The 14,772-nt window shown below is 33.5% G+C and overlaps 1 protein-coding gene across 1 annotated transcript in view; it reads right to left on the bottom strand.

Moving 5' to 3' along the window:
* Nucleotides 1–9,097: 9,097 nt before the first annotated feature.
* The window catches only part of ZC2HC1A (zinc finger C2HC-type containing 1A), a 45,985-nt gene continuing 40,310 nt past the window's right edge, over nt 9,098–14,772 (bottom strand). The window contains exon 9 of the mRNA XM_053559435.1: nt 9,098–9,762. Coding sequence (XP_053415410.1) covers nt 9,597–9,762 — 166 coding nt within the window. The 3' untranslated portion in view covers nt 9,098–9,596. The remainder of the gene's footprint in view (nt 9,763–14,772) is intronic.

Genomic DNA, 14,772 nt, shown 5'->3' with positions numbered 1-14,772 from the left:
TGACTTCTATAATTTGTGTGATGCACAAGCTTTAACTTTTATTATTTTGAAATAATTTTGGATGTACAGAAAAGTTGCAAGATACTACAAAGGGTTATTTCCATATACCCTACATCAGTTACTACATTAAGAAAGCAGAATTAATGGCTAAACTTGCCTCCTTAGCAAGTCAAAGTAGACGAGTCAATAGCAAAAAAAGGGTCTTATTTCTTTTTTGTTGAAGATGTCTAATTTTTTATTTAACAATATTAGGGGGTACACATCTTTTATTTACATACTTTGTTTTTGTACAGATTGAGTCAGAGTTAATGTGCACTGTATGAACTGGAAGTGAAACATCACAAGAATGGACATAGGGTTTTATTTCTAATGAGCAGGCATACGAATGGGAGATGAGGGACTCGGGGCATGATTGTGAACTGAGGAAACTGCTTTTATGTTATATTCAGGTTGGAGAGGAACAACTTTCTTTGCTCCAACTCTACATTATATAATGTAATGCAGAGTTGAGTTCTAAAAGCTGAGCACTAAGAATACTTAATTTTATCAATACTTGTGGCTACTTTAGGGAGAAGCGGGTGACACCTATTTTCTCTTGCTTTTATTTCTCACCAATTTAAGGGCCAAGGAACATATATTCACATTGTCTTTAAGCTGGATCAATTCCTGTTTTACAATAAGCCAGAGTCATAGTAACGGCCTGTACAGCATACGCAATCCGGCCCCCTGGTTACCTGACTTAATGTTCTATTCAATCTCCTCCAGGCACACATTGCAGAGGCACTGAGCTCCAGAGGTACCACAAAGCCTTCGCACTTATTTTACCCTCCACATGAAATAAGTCCTGTCTTGTCCACTTGCATGTTTCAAACATACTGAATACTCCTTTTTACAGAAAACACTACAAGTTCAGGGGAAATAATTCAATAAGATATTAAGTGCAGGAAACAAAAAGGATAAACCATAATGGCTCACCCCCTTCTTCAGGTCTATGCTCAAACATCACTTTCTTAATGAAATAATCCCTGAATACTTATGTAGATTGTAACTCACTTCCATTCTTCATCATGTCACCCTTCTAACCCCCGCGCTTTTTATCTATAGCATTGTCAAAATCTAAAATAAAGCATATTTACTTATTTATTGTTTTCATTTTCTGTCTTCCAACACCAGAATGTGAACTTCAAAAGAGAAAGATTTTTGACTGGTTTGTTCACTGCACTTAGAATAGTGCCTGGCAGGAATTAAATAAAATATCAACATATAACCAAAAAATTATAAATAACTTACACCATTTACTAAGAGTCTGTTAAGTATCAGACATTATGGCAACAATTTTATACATATTACTGGTAATCCTTAAATTAGATCTGCAAAATAGGTATAATTACACTCAACGAATATTTCTTAAATTGAGTTTGTGATTATCTAACACGTTGGGATAAAAAAGATGTCTTAACTCAGTAGGCAGATTGAGGATTCCCTCTGGTATAATATGGTTTTAACATCTCCCCCATCACACAGATATTTTAAAAGGGAAGCATGAGATTACACCAAATTTGTTTGTTGAAGACTTCATGAGAGCAAACAGCAGATCCCAATCTAGTTTGTTTAAAGAAAAAGGATTTTATTAAAAGCTATTGGGAAATTCACAGAATCTGTGGGAGAGCCAGATAGTCAAGTTCCGAGGCTGTTTAGGCAGAAACAATGCCCAAATTATAATCACTGTCTACGGCAGCCGACGACAATCAGCTAAATTGCTGCCATGGGGAACAGGCTACATCTTGCAGCTAGGGTGTCACTTCTTGACTCTGCCACTGCTACCTTTGCAGTTCAGTGTCTCTCCATAAACTCCACCATGTTCACTTGGAAGCACAGGTGGCCATGTATGCTCCACGTGACGTGTTTCAGAATTCAAGTCTATTCAGCAGTCCCAAGGCACGTGACTACTCTCTAGCTGTAAGAAAGCATGGAGAACTAATCTCTGTGACTTGTAGCAGTGAAACTGAATATGGAAAATTCACCAAACACAGGAGGATTTCCAAAAGATACTAACTAAACACATGATACATACCCGACAATGCTAACATTTAGGTGTGAAATGCATCACACATCAAGATAATTTTTCACTAGTAGATATGACTTGGGTAGTGTTTTATTTCTAATATTGTCCAATGTTTTCTACTTAAACTATGGTAGTGTCTGAGCCAGTGAATAAGACCCTAAGCACTCTTTCTACTGAAACAAGAGGGACAACCATAACAATGCTTACTAAATGGGAAGACCGTGAGAATGTGGCGCCTCAGAGAGGATACAGAGCTAGTCTAGCACGCGTCACTTATTCAAACATCGCTATGATTTCATCCATAGTAATACATTATTGAAAAACTATTGTTTTCAATAAAGTTTTGACATAACATGTTTCCAAAGTGAGTCACAGATGAAGAATTAGTGGTTAAAATTTGAAATTCCTAATGTTTCTTGCAAAGTTTATGTGAGTTTTCCTTGTAAGTACTGTAAGTTTGGGAAGAGTAGTAAACATATATATTTAAGATATAGGATATATCTGATTCTTAAAGAATTCTCCTTGACTAAAATAACTAATAAAAGAAAACAAGAATAAAGAGAATATTTTTAACATATATATTTAAGATATATATCTGATTCTTAAAGAATTCTCCTTGACTAAAATAACTAATAAAAGAAAACAAGAATAAAGAGAATATTTTTACATGTTAACTTTTAAATAGGTAAATATATGAAAACAGATCTAAATATCTCATATTAGATATGGATATGTAGAAATATGCACATATTTCCCCTTCAGCTCAATAATAACATGGCAAAACACATCATATATATTTAAATCAAGTTTTTTATTTTATGTTCTAGGAAATAAAACTCTACTTGTATTACCTGAACTCTTCCAATCATAAGGCATAAAAAAGGCAATGAAAAAAACCCCAAAAGCCTATTTTAAAATATTCTCTTAGATGACATTTAGGAAAAATAAATTAATATTTGTTTAAAATTATAGCTAGACTTGACCACTTTCAGCCGTAAAGGTATAACAAGAAACTAGCTTAATTGATCATATGGTATCATCTATTTTGTAAAAGTTAGAAAACACTGGAAGAGGTAGCAGTTTTAGATAAAATATTGTTACAAGAGTAATAAATTCTGCAAAACCATTCTTTGCTTTTTAACAACTAGGAAATATGCATTCCTTTAAAAACTGACAATGTAAAAACTTTAAAAATTTTTAACTTACCAAATATCATTTAGTAAAAATAAGCAAATACATTCACGCATACATTTCCAGCCTTTATCTGTGCTTTTCTTTACATAATTGGAATCATATTTTATACACATGCATAATGTTATGCTTTATTGCTAACAGAAAAATTACCAATAAGGCATAGGCCATATTTGTTATGCCATGACAAACTATTTGAAATTGCTTTCATGACTAATTTACTAGATTTTCCTGTTTTTATCACTGGTGTTATTAATCATGTTCGGCATACATATTTTTCTATATTTCAGACTATTTCCCTAAGAATGTGCAGGCAGAATGGGGACCAAAGACCCCATTATTGGCAAGAGAAAACACCCCCAGCAAAAGGGAAAAATTAAAAAGTAAGCTGAGTGAGTCAGAACAAAGGAAAGTCAGCTAGTTTACCTTTAAACCAGCCCCTGCTAAATTTCTTATCTAAAGAAAGTTTCCTGCTTTTCCTAGAGCTCTGGCTTATTGGGGATACAGCTCACAAACATCCCTGCTGGGTCTGCAAACACTCTGGCGAAAATAATGGCCACAGAAGATGCTATGGTAAGGCCTGGAAAGATACATTATCCAGGCTGTTTACTCCCTAGTAAACAGTCAAAGCAAATACCCATTGTGGCGATCTGTATTTGGCTGAGGCAGAGATCAAGGGAACAACTTAAGCCCTGAAATATGGGTAGGAGGGCTTATATTCTTTATCTCAGAGGAAGACCTTCTGTGATGGTGATGAAAGGAAAATTCCTCTCTCCCACTAATTCTTCAGAGGAAATTGACGCCAGTGGTGTTTTACTTGACCGTGAACTAGCAGAGATTAATACCTCCCTGGGAATCTGTGTGTGTGACCACAGACAGGAGGCTGCCCCCACACAAGACTCAGGTGCCAGATTTCTCAAAGCTGCTCAGACCCTTAAAGTTAATGATTATAGAAACCATAGGAGCTGATATGCTCACTCAGAGAAACTGGCGGAGTTTTTGCTCTCTTCCTCAGCTTACCCTTGGGCTAATGAGCAAATAGCCTTCAATAAAAGCTGAGTGGAACTGTACCTGGGCTATTGCCCGGAACCCCACAAAAGGGTGGTGGTCTGCTGAGTTCCCACCTTTGAAAATTCTACTGTGTGTCTTGTTTCTTTCTTGTCGTTTCTAACTTTATATTTCTTCAGTCGGTTGCCGCCAGATCCACAGGTCTTAATGGGCCCTGCCCCCGGGGCAGGACCCCAGTATTAGAAATGTGTTCTAGAAATAAAGTCAGTAGGTTATGAGGCATAAATATTTAAAGGCTTTTAAAGTAAACTTATTTAACCTTTCAAAAAGTATTATTGATTCATATTTCTACCATAAGTAAATAAGGGCTTACATCTTAATGCCGCACGGCAGGATTTCGATTTTATAACAATTTGATACTGCTGTAGATGTGAAAACCAGCATCCGTGGCTAGGTGAACTCTACAGTACTCAGCATTATTGCTCTCTCCTAGCCTCAGCCTTATTGCTGCAAATTCAATATAAGCACAGAAATAGAGGTGTTTGGGAAGAGGGAGATGAGACAGAACAGATGCAATTATCAGGAACTTTCATTCAATGTGGTTTTTACTCAGTCCTCAGGACTATGAAGCTCTGCACATTTTACAGATCCAACAGGTCCCACCACATACACATTCTTTCCACAGCCACTTCCCTTTTCCCCACTAAAGGTAACACAGTTCTTGTTGATAATTTTCACATGTCCACCTAAGCGTCAGAATAAAGAAGAACACAGGAAATGATCAGCTGTATGCATATAACTCTTGTCCCTCTTTAATACTCGTGCAACACCCTATAGGTACCTTCGTGATAAAGAATATTTCCATTGACATACATCACTTCTATTTTCTTAAGATGTAATTGCCTTTTTACAAATCATCTTCTCCAAATAAATTATATCAACTTGAGAACGGGGACTTAATCACATGTTATTTATTCTCTTGATCCTCCAGTATTTCACAGCATGAAGAGTACATGAAGCATTTTTAGAAGTGGGTATAAAGCTTTCCCTTCATGCACCTTACATTAGCTGGCCCACGTATTAGACACTATTTTAAATAGCTGCCCTTCTCATATGTTAGATAATGTTAAGCTAAGAGGTTGGGAAGATCTTTAAATAAAATTATAACTAAGTTGTACAACTAAGATGAAATATTAGTATTTTAAAGAAGATTAAAACTTATGAAATGGTTGTAAAACTAAAATGAAATATTGGTAAAGATTACAATTTACTATCGTACAACTAAGATAAAATATTACTGTTAAATAATATTTAAAGGCGTAGTTGGTAATGTATTATGTATTTTTAAAATGTTAATAACATTATATGTATTTGGTAATGTATTATATATTTTTAATTGATTTAGAAGGTACAAATAGTTTCTGGTTACATGGATGAATTATAAAGTAATTCTAGGTTTTTAGTGTACCTGTCAACTTGAACAGTATACACTTTATTCAATAGGTAATTTTTTATCCTGCACCTCCCAGCTGCCACCTTCTGAGTCTCCAGTTTCCATTAAGTCACTTTGTTTGACAAAGCGTCCCCACTGCTTAGCTCCCACTTATAAGGGAGAACATGCAGTGTTTGGTGTTTTTGTTTCTGGGTTACTTCATTTAGATTAATAGCCCCTAATTCCATCCAAGTTGCAGCAAAGACATTATTTCATTCTTTTTAAGGGCTGAGGAGTATTCCATGCTACATGCATACCACATTTTCTTTATCCAATCATCAGTTGGTGAGCTTTTAGGTTGGTTCCATAACTTTGCAATTGTGCTCTAAATATGATATGCTTTAGATGCATTATTTTTGCTAAAAAATATTGGAAAGTGTGACTATTAAATTGTTCGTATCAATTATTACAATGTTGGTGCTCCAAATGACCTCAACTAGATTTCGAAGTATCCACATCTTATTAAAATCACAAAAATACTACCATCATAAGTCTCTGAAATTTCATATGGTAAAAAATAAAAAAATAATAAAAATACCTACATTGCTGAGAGGCCTTTAAAATAATAATTATCCAAAGACACCCTCTAGTGGCAAAGAAGCAACTCATACATGTGCTCAGCAAAATTATATGTAAATAAGGAGCATCCTGAATATTTAACTGAAAGTTTTGTAAATAAAAATGAGTGTGGCTATCATTTAACTTTAATAATTCTCCATTGCTCTATTCAATAATAAAGTCAGTTGGAAAAAAAAATCAACCCACTTTAGTACTAAAAACATTCTTACCATATAAAATACATATACATGGAATGAAAATAAATATCCAAGAGCTCTGCTGATTCTTTGGACCTGTGTACTTTTTTTATTTCCTGAGCTTCAACTCATGGTCTATGTACCATGTTAACTGTTCACCTATAGCTACAGGAAAACTGAGTACAAATTAAACATGGCTAATCTGCTCATATTTTTGCTATATAACTCCTTTTTAAAGTTCTGGTCCAAATCATTTAATAACCATTACAAAGAGCCATTAAACTGTGTATTACTTAATTAGAAATGTCCACATTTCCTGTTAACCTTGACATCACAAATGTTTTCAGTTGCTAAATTTTATTGGATATGAAAAAATGTTTCTATGCCTTAAACATCTTTAAATATATTTATACTTTGACGTCATAAAACAAGTCAATCCATATAGTAAATACATTTTTAAGTTGATGGTATAAAAATATAGCCAATGAAAGCATTTTTCATTTTAAAAATGTCTATTTTTGATGTTATATATACTTTATATGTCAGTGGATTTTTATCGTTTTTTCAGTTTCTGACCGGGGCTGGGCTTGAACCCACCACCTCCGGCATATGGGGCCGGCACCCTACTCCTCTGAGCCACAGGTGCCTCCTCAGTGGGTTTTTATCCATCTATGTCTAGCTAAAGGACATCAGTGAATACCAACTATTATTTTTATGCTTCACGTCTTTATTGAACAGGTTCAAAAGTGAAGACATCATTTGCAATAAAAAAAAAATATGGTGAACAAGAAACAACAGTTGCCACAATCATCTTACTTTTTCAAGCTAATAACTTTCAGAATAAAATTTAAGCAATTTTTACATTTTTAATTTAGGCTTACAATCTTTTTTTATTCTACTACACTATCAAATACATGTGAAAATAAATAAAAATAAATGATGCATAGAAAGATTTCTTTAAAACTGAACTATTGCACAACAAATCAACATCAGAATAACATATGCAAGTAATACAAAAATGAATTTAAATACATTGTCACAACTTATTTCATAAGTCATAAATATATTTCACCTACTGTCTATAATAATCTCTGGGCTGTGGGATTGAATGATGTCCTACCATCTCATTTCCATGTGGTATGTTATAAAATTTATTTGCTACTGTAAAGTTCAGTGAGAAACAAATACGTGCCAATTATTTAATTCAAACTTATTTATCTACCAGTCCCTTGGGCAGACAAAAAAATTACGTGTTCTTAGAAAATATTCAGTGTTCAGTCCTCAATAAAACAAAGTTTAAAGTTCTTCATATAATTTAAAACGATTAGGACAGAGGATATTGAAACGGAAATCTAATATGTACATTAGTATTCTAACTTCACTACAGCTTATTCTAGTTGATGAACATTTTTTTCCCACCAATATGACTGGATAAACATAACTTGGAAGAGAGGAAACTAATAAAAATCAGGATAGAAACTATAAGGTAAGTAAAATGACTATTCTTACGACCACTAAATTTATAACCCCTGACCAAAGAAACAATAACCAAAAAAACTGAATAATTTTCAGAGAAATTCTAAGCCAAAAATCTTTACAATGATCCTTACAGTTGATCAGAATCAAAACTAAAAAACTAAAACTTATATAGAATATAAAAGTTTTCCTTGTTTTTTTTTTAATAGATCAAAGCTTTCTCAGGTCCAACTGAAAGAAATTACTACGAAATTACTGAATATGGCTACACAAGCCATCAAGAAGATCTACTACTAAATACTGTTACATGGAAAGTGACAATGATTAAAAGCTGTGTTTTGGTAATGTTAAAGAGAAAAAAATATTTTTGTGTATATTTTAATTACATAATATGTCAGTTATGCATTAAAACAATTTTTTATTGTGACATGGTATTTCAACATTAAACACGAAAGAAGAAACTGAATAAGAAAGTTAGATATTTGCAGTCTACTCATAACTATGTCTAGCTACTTCAAGGAACTAAAATTCAAATATATATTTTACCTGTACTCTGCCCTAATGATTAATTACCACAATTACTACTTATTAGGTGATGTGGTTTGTCTTAAAATGCATTAAATTAATTCTTCTAAATTTAGATGTTAGAAGCTAAATTTTTTTAAACATGTAAGATTTTGCGAGGATATCCGTGCATCTTATGTTAAATAATTGCAATTTCAAATACTGCAAAAAATAGTTAATTAAAACTACTCTTCAAACAGGTTACGGGTGAAAAAAGAAAAACATGAAATCTAGAAACACAATTAGAAGTAGAAAGAATATATGTTCAACTAATACATAGAGGTAAAAAGAAATTCGTTTGGTTATAAATAGGATATATTTGTATTTTAAGTCTGATCTTTCTCAAAAGAAGATGGCATAGTACTTTTCATAGAATATATCCAATAGTATTGGATATATTTGTATTTTTAGTTTTATCTTTCTCAAAAGGAGATGGCATAATACATTTTCATAGAATGGGTAAAGAGCTTTAAATTATATAATTTAATAGGCTTTTCCTCTTATTTTATAGGATTTATAAGTTTTGAAGAGCTCAACAAGAAAATGACCTCACATACCTAATTGTGAGGTAAAAACATTCAGCTCATTTATAAAATTTCCAGCATCCATCCCACTATAATACCTACAATAGGCATCAATAATATAAATGTTTATTCCAATGTTTGCTCAAAGTTATGATTATCCTAAAGCTTGAAGGGCTAAGCACTAGTGTATGAGTGTGTATGGAATATACTTAATGTGCTTTAAGACAACAGAAAAGTAATACTAAATTAATGATTCTATTTAAAATTATTTCTGACAGATAAATGAATATTTCCTTGAAAGGGACAGTCAGGGTTATCAAGAATTTACTATCTACAGTATATCTACACATATATACATACACACATACACATATTATAGGCAAAAGATAATGCTCCAAAAATTACTGAAAAAGGTATTTTGAATGTTTTTAGCACAAAATAACTAGAGGAAGTGCTCTAGCTGCCCAAGCAGCAATAATCACAAAACTCTCAACTTGGCTCTTTTTCTTTTGTGATTCTGTTCACAGAATCATTCTTCGAATGCCACATTCACAGCAGAACTTGGCCCATTCCACAGGGTATTTAGTCCCACACTCATGGCAGAATTTTGGTAAGTGTCCGGATGAATTTCCTTCAATGCTTTTAATATTTCCACCATTAATTGAAGATGCGTAGTCGCCATCTGGTCTGAAGAAGTACAGAAAGAACGAAAAGAAAAAATTCACATCAGTAGTTTCAATGCATAACCCCTGAGAAGCAGGACACACAGGACATAGTAAGTAAAATTAAAAGCTTGTTTAATCTCATTTTTAATATTCTTCTGTTCAAATGAAAAAAGAATCTTTGTTGCTATTATTCCAAATGTTTTCTTTAACATTATATTCAACTTCTTAGGAGAATTTATTGTAAGCATTTATCATGTAGCCTTGCTTCCCATCTTTTCTTCAGGCTAGGCATTTATTATACTGGGAACGGAGTGAAAACTTATAGCATCTTTTCTGTAAAACCAACTATAAAGACAAACTGGAACCCAACTCTGAGGAAAGATGGAGATCTTCTGGCTGCAGTTCTCTCCTCTTCATCGCAAGGATTATGGGAATATATTTCTAGTATATATTTTATTAATTTTAATTTTATTACTCGATTATGTTAAATTACTGTAGTGCAATAAATACTTAACAAGCTCTTTTGCATGCTCTGACAAAGTGAGATTTATTAACAAAACATAGTAATAAATGTAAATATATGGTAGAAGAACTATCCACTGTGAGGAAAGTTTAGACACAGGAGCGCCCAACCTGCTGTCCACCTGTGGATTATGTGAGTACTATTTTGCTTATCTGTGGTGTTGGATATTGTGAAAACTATGCATGGACCTTTTTTGCTCATCACCTTCTGTTACTGTTTGTGTATTTAATGAGTGGCCCAAGACAACTGTTCTTCCAATGTGTGGCAGTGAAGAAAAAAGGCTAGATGCTCCTGAAGTGCCTGAGATTAAAAGGGTTTCATCATAGAAGCCAGACATTGAAAAAATACAGATTCCACTAACGAAGTATTCATTAGAGGAACTGCTATCTGATTCCTGTAGGAATGTCTTTATATTTATTCCCTCCTGGTATATATTCTGAGAACGTGATATTTACTTTAAAGTCACCATCAAGGGAATGCTTAACTGCTGGAGGGATTATAAGCATGACATTACTGGGAAAAGAATATTTGTTCCACAGAGGTAGTTACTAAATAATTCTAAGGTGCGCCTCAATTTGGGTGCTTCTTTCATACCAGCAGTTTAGTTAGGGGTGATTAAAAAAAAAATCACTAGACTTTCTAGTAAAAGTCACTAGGGAAATCTAAAAGTCATAGAGATAAAAAAGACAAAATGTCAATATTGTATATTACTTCTTTACTATCAGCCCCATTAAGGAGGTCATACAATTACTACAGTATTCTGCATTGAGGAATATACCCTCAGATATTGAGAACAGGTTTTTAACGTCAGCATAATCCCTTTAAACTGCAAAGAAGATACTAATGAATGAGATGGCATAACCGCCCATCCAGAGAGAGTGGCAGGGAAACATACACCAGTTTTATTGTCAATGAAAAATATGAGAACTACTTCAAATGACTAAAAGATCATTTCAACACTGAAGTATTCACATTTAATAAGGAAATCAACTCTCATACAAACATTAACAATTTTTTAACATTAACAAATATTTAACAAAATATCAAAACTATAACTTAACTAGATATTGCCAAATGTCTGCACATATTAATTGGCAAATCTATAATCCCACTAGTAGCATATGAAGTTTCTCAATATCATGTATATTGTCGAGAGTTTTTCATTTTTGTTAGTCTAATGAGAGTGAAATGGTAGTCTACATGGATTTTCTTCATTGTTTGTGAAACTGAACATCTTTTCATAATTGGTTTTTCTTTTTTGCCATTTGAATTTCTACTGAGAATTAACTGATCCCTATTCCTTATCCCTACCAAAATTCAAAGCCCTTGTCTACCATATGGGTTCACGTTTTTAATTTTTAATTACTATAGGCACATAACAGTTATATATTTTCATATAGTACATGTAATGCTTTGTAACAGGCGTATAATGTGAATGAATCAAATCAAAGTAAATGGGGTAATGATCACCTCAGGCATTTATCATTTCTTCATGTTAAGAACATTCCAATTCCACTCTTAGTTATTTAATATTGCTGATTATAATTACTTTTTCATGCTATCAAATATTGTTTATTCTTATTATATTTTCGTCCCCTTGAACCATCTCACTTTATCTTCCCTCCCCCACTACCTTTCCCAGACTGTAGTAACCAACATTCTATGTTCTATTCCCTGCCTCTGCAAGATCAATTGTTTTTAATATTTAGCTCCTGAATACGAGTGAGAAATGTGAGATTTGTTTTTCTGGGTTTTTTTTGTTTTGTTTTGTTTTTCGTTGGGGATTCATTGAGGGTACAATAAACCAGGTTACATTGATTGCATCTGTTAGGTGAAGTCCCTCTTGCAATCATGTCTTACCCCTAAAGGTGTGGCACACACCAAGCCCCTTCCCTTTCTCTGCTCTTCCTTTCCCCACCCCTTTCTCCTTCTTTGTTTTTCTGTTTTTCTATTTCACTTAACATAATTTCTCCAGTTCTACCTTGTTGTTGCAAATGACAGGATTTCATTCTTCTTTGTGGCTATGCTATGTATAATAACCGCTTTGCATAAATACCAAGTTTTACTTACTCATTTATCCACTGATGGACACTTAGGCTGATTCCAAATCTAGGGGCTATGGTGAACATGGGAGTACAGATAACATGGCAATAAACATGGGAGTGCAGGTAACTTTTTGATATAATGATTTCATTTCTTTTTGATATTTTCTTATTCATATAATAGTTCTATTTTTAGTTTGTTGAGGAACCCCTATACAGTTCGCCCTAGTGGCTACACTATTAATAACTTACATTCCCACCATGTACATCCCCATTCTCTACATCCTCCCCAGCATCCATTACTGCCTGTCTGTTTTATAAAAAGACATTTTAACTGTGGTGAGATGATATCTCATTGTAGCTTTGATCTGCATTCTTTGACAACGAATGTTGTTAACCATTTTTTCATATACCTCTTGTCTTATTTTGAGAAATGATTATTCTGATCCTTTGCCATATTTTAATTGGATTATTTGACTTTTTCCTAGTGAGTTGTTAGAGCTTCTTATATATCCTAGTTGTTAATTCCTTGTCAAGTGGGTAGGATGTAAATATTTTCTCCCATTCTGTGGGTTGTCTCTTTACTTTGTTGACTGTTTCTTTCACAGTACAGAAGCTTTTTAGCTTGATGTGATCCCATTTGTCCAATTTTGCTTAGGCTGCCTGTGCTTTGGGATATAAGTCTAGAAATCCTTGCCCAGATCAATGTCTTGAAGCATTACCCCAATGTTTTCTTCTAGTAGTGCCATAGTTTTAGGTCTTGGACTGAAGTTGTTAGTCCACTTTGATTTGATTTTTGTATATGGTGAAAGATACAGGTCCACTTTCATTCTTCTGCGTATGGATATCCAGTTTTCCCAGCACCATTTAGTGAAGAGACTGTTCTTTCCCCAATGTACGTTCTTGACAATTTTGTCAAAGAATGTATAAAGAAGACCCAAAGATGCTGTGGGTCTATTTCTGGGTTCTCTATTCTGTTTTGTTGGGCTGTGTCTGTTTTTATACCAGTGTCATGGTATTTTGGTTGCTATAGCTCTGTCATGTAACTTGAAGTTGAGTAACTATTTCTTCCAGTTTTGCTCTTTTCTCTAGGGATGGCTTTGGCTATTCTGGATCTTTTGTAATTTCATATAAATTTTGGGATTTTTATTTATTTCTGTAAAGAATGTGATTTTTATTTTGATGAGGATTTCACTGAATCTGTAGATTGCGTTGGGTAGTATATTCAACAATACTGATTCTTCCAATCCATGAGCATGGAATATTTTTCCTTTTTTTGTATGTCCTCTTTAATTTCTTTCACAATGTTTTATAGTTTTCACATCTTTCACTTCTTTGGTTATGTTTAGAAGAACTTACTTAAACACTATAAAAGCCATATATGATAGGTAGACTACTGAATGGAGAAAAACTGAAAGCCTTTTCTCTAAGATCTAGAATAAAACAAAGATGCCCACTGTTATTCAACATAGCACTGGAAGTTGTAGTTAGTGCAATCAAATGAGAGTAAGAAATAAAGAGCATCCAAATTGGAAAGGAAGAAGTTAAATTATCTTTGCAGAAAATATGATCTTATATTTAGAGAAATCTAAATACTCCTCATGCTCATGGATTAGCAGAATCAACACTGTTAATACATCTATACCACCCAAAATGATCTAAAGAGTCCATGCAATCCCCATTAAAATACCAATGTATTTTTCATAGATCTGGAAAAAATAATCATATGTTATATGGAGACCGAAGAGAGCCCACAGCAACTTTAAACCAAAAGGGCAAATAGGGAGGCATCACTTTATCAGACTTCAAGCTATATTAAAAAACCACAGTAACCAAAACAACATGGTACTGGCACAAAAAAAAAGAGACACAGACCAATGGATCAGAACAGAAAACCCAGATATAAACCCATCCTGAAACCGCCATCTGAAATTTTGACAAAGCCAATAATAACATACACTGGGGACAAGAATCCCTATACAATAAACAGTGCTACAAAACTGGATGTAGAAATAGGATCTGCACCTCTCATGACTCACAAAAATTATTTCATCATGGAAAACAGATTTAAACCTCAGGTATGAAACTGTAAGAATTCTAGAAGGTAATGTTGGAAAATCTCCTACAGATATCAACATAGGCTAAGAACTTATAAAGAAGACCCAAAAGGCAAACACAGCAACAACACAAACTAACAAATGGGACTTGATTAAATAAAAAAGCTTCTGCACAGCCAAGGAAACGATCAACAAAGCAAACAGACGACCTGCAGAAAGGGAGAAAATATTTGCATGCTATGTATCTGACAAAGGCCTGATAACTAGAATCTATAAAGAAATCAAGCAAATCAGCAAGAAAAAAATCAAACAACCCAACAAAAATGTGGGCAAAAGACATGAAAAGAAACTTTTCAAAACAAGATAGACTAATGGCCAATAAACATATGAAAAAATGCTCTATGTCTCTA

This window comes from Nycticebus coucang, chromosome 13, assembly GCF_027406575.1.
Source record: "Nycticebus coucang isolate mNycCou1 chromosome 13, mNycCou1.pri, whole genome shotgun sequence".
Taxonomy (NCBI): Eukaryota; Metazoa; Chordata; class Mammalia; order Primates; family Lorisidae; genus Nycticebus; species Nycticebus coucang.
This window is presented reverse-complemented; position numbering and strand designations above follow the sequence as displayed.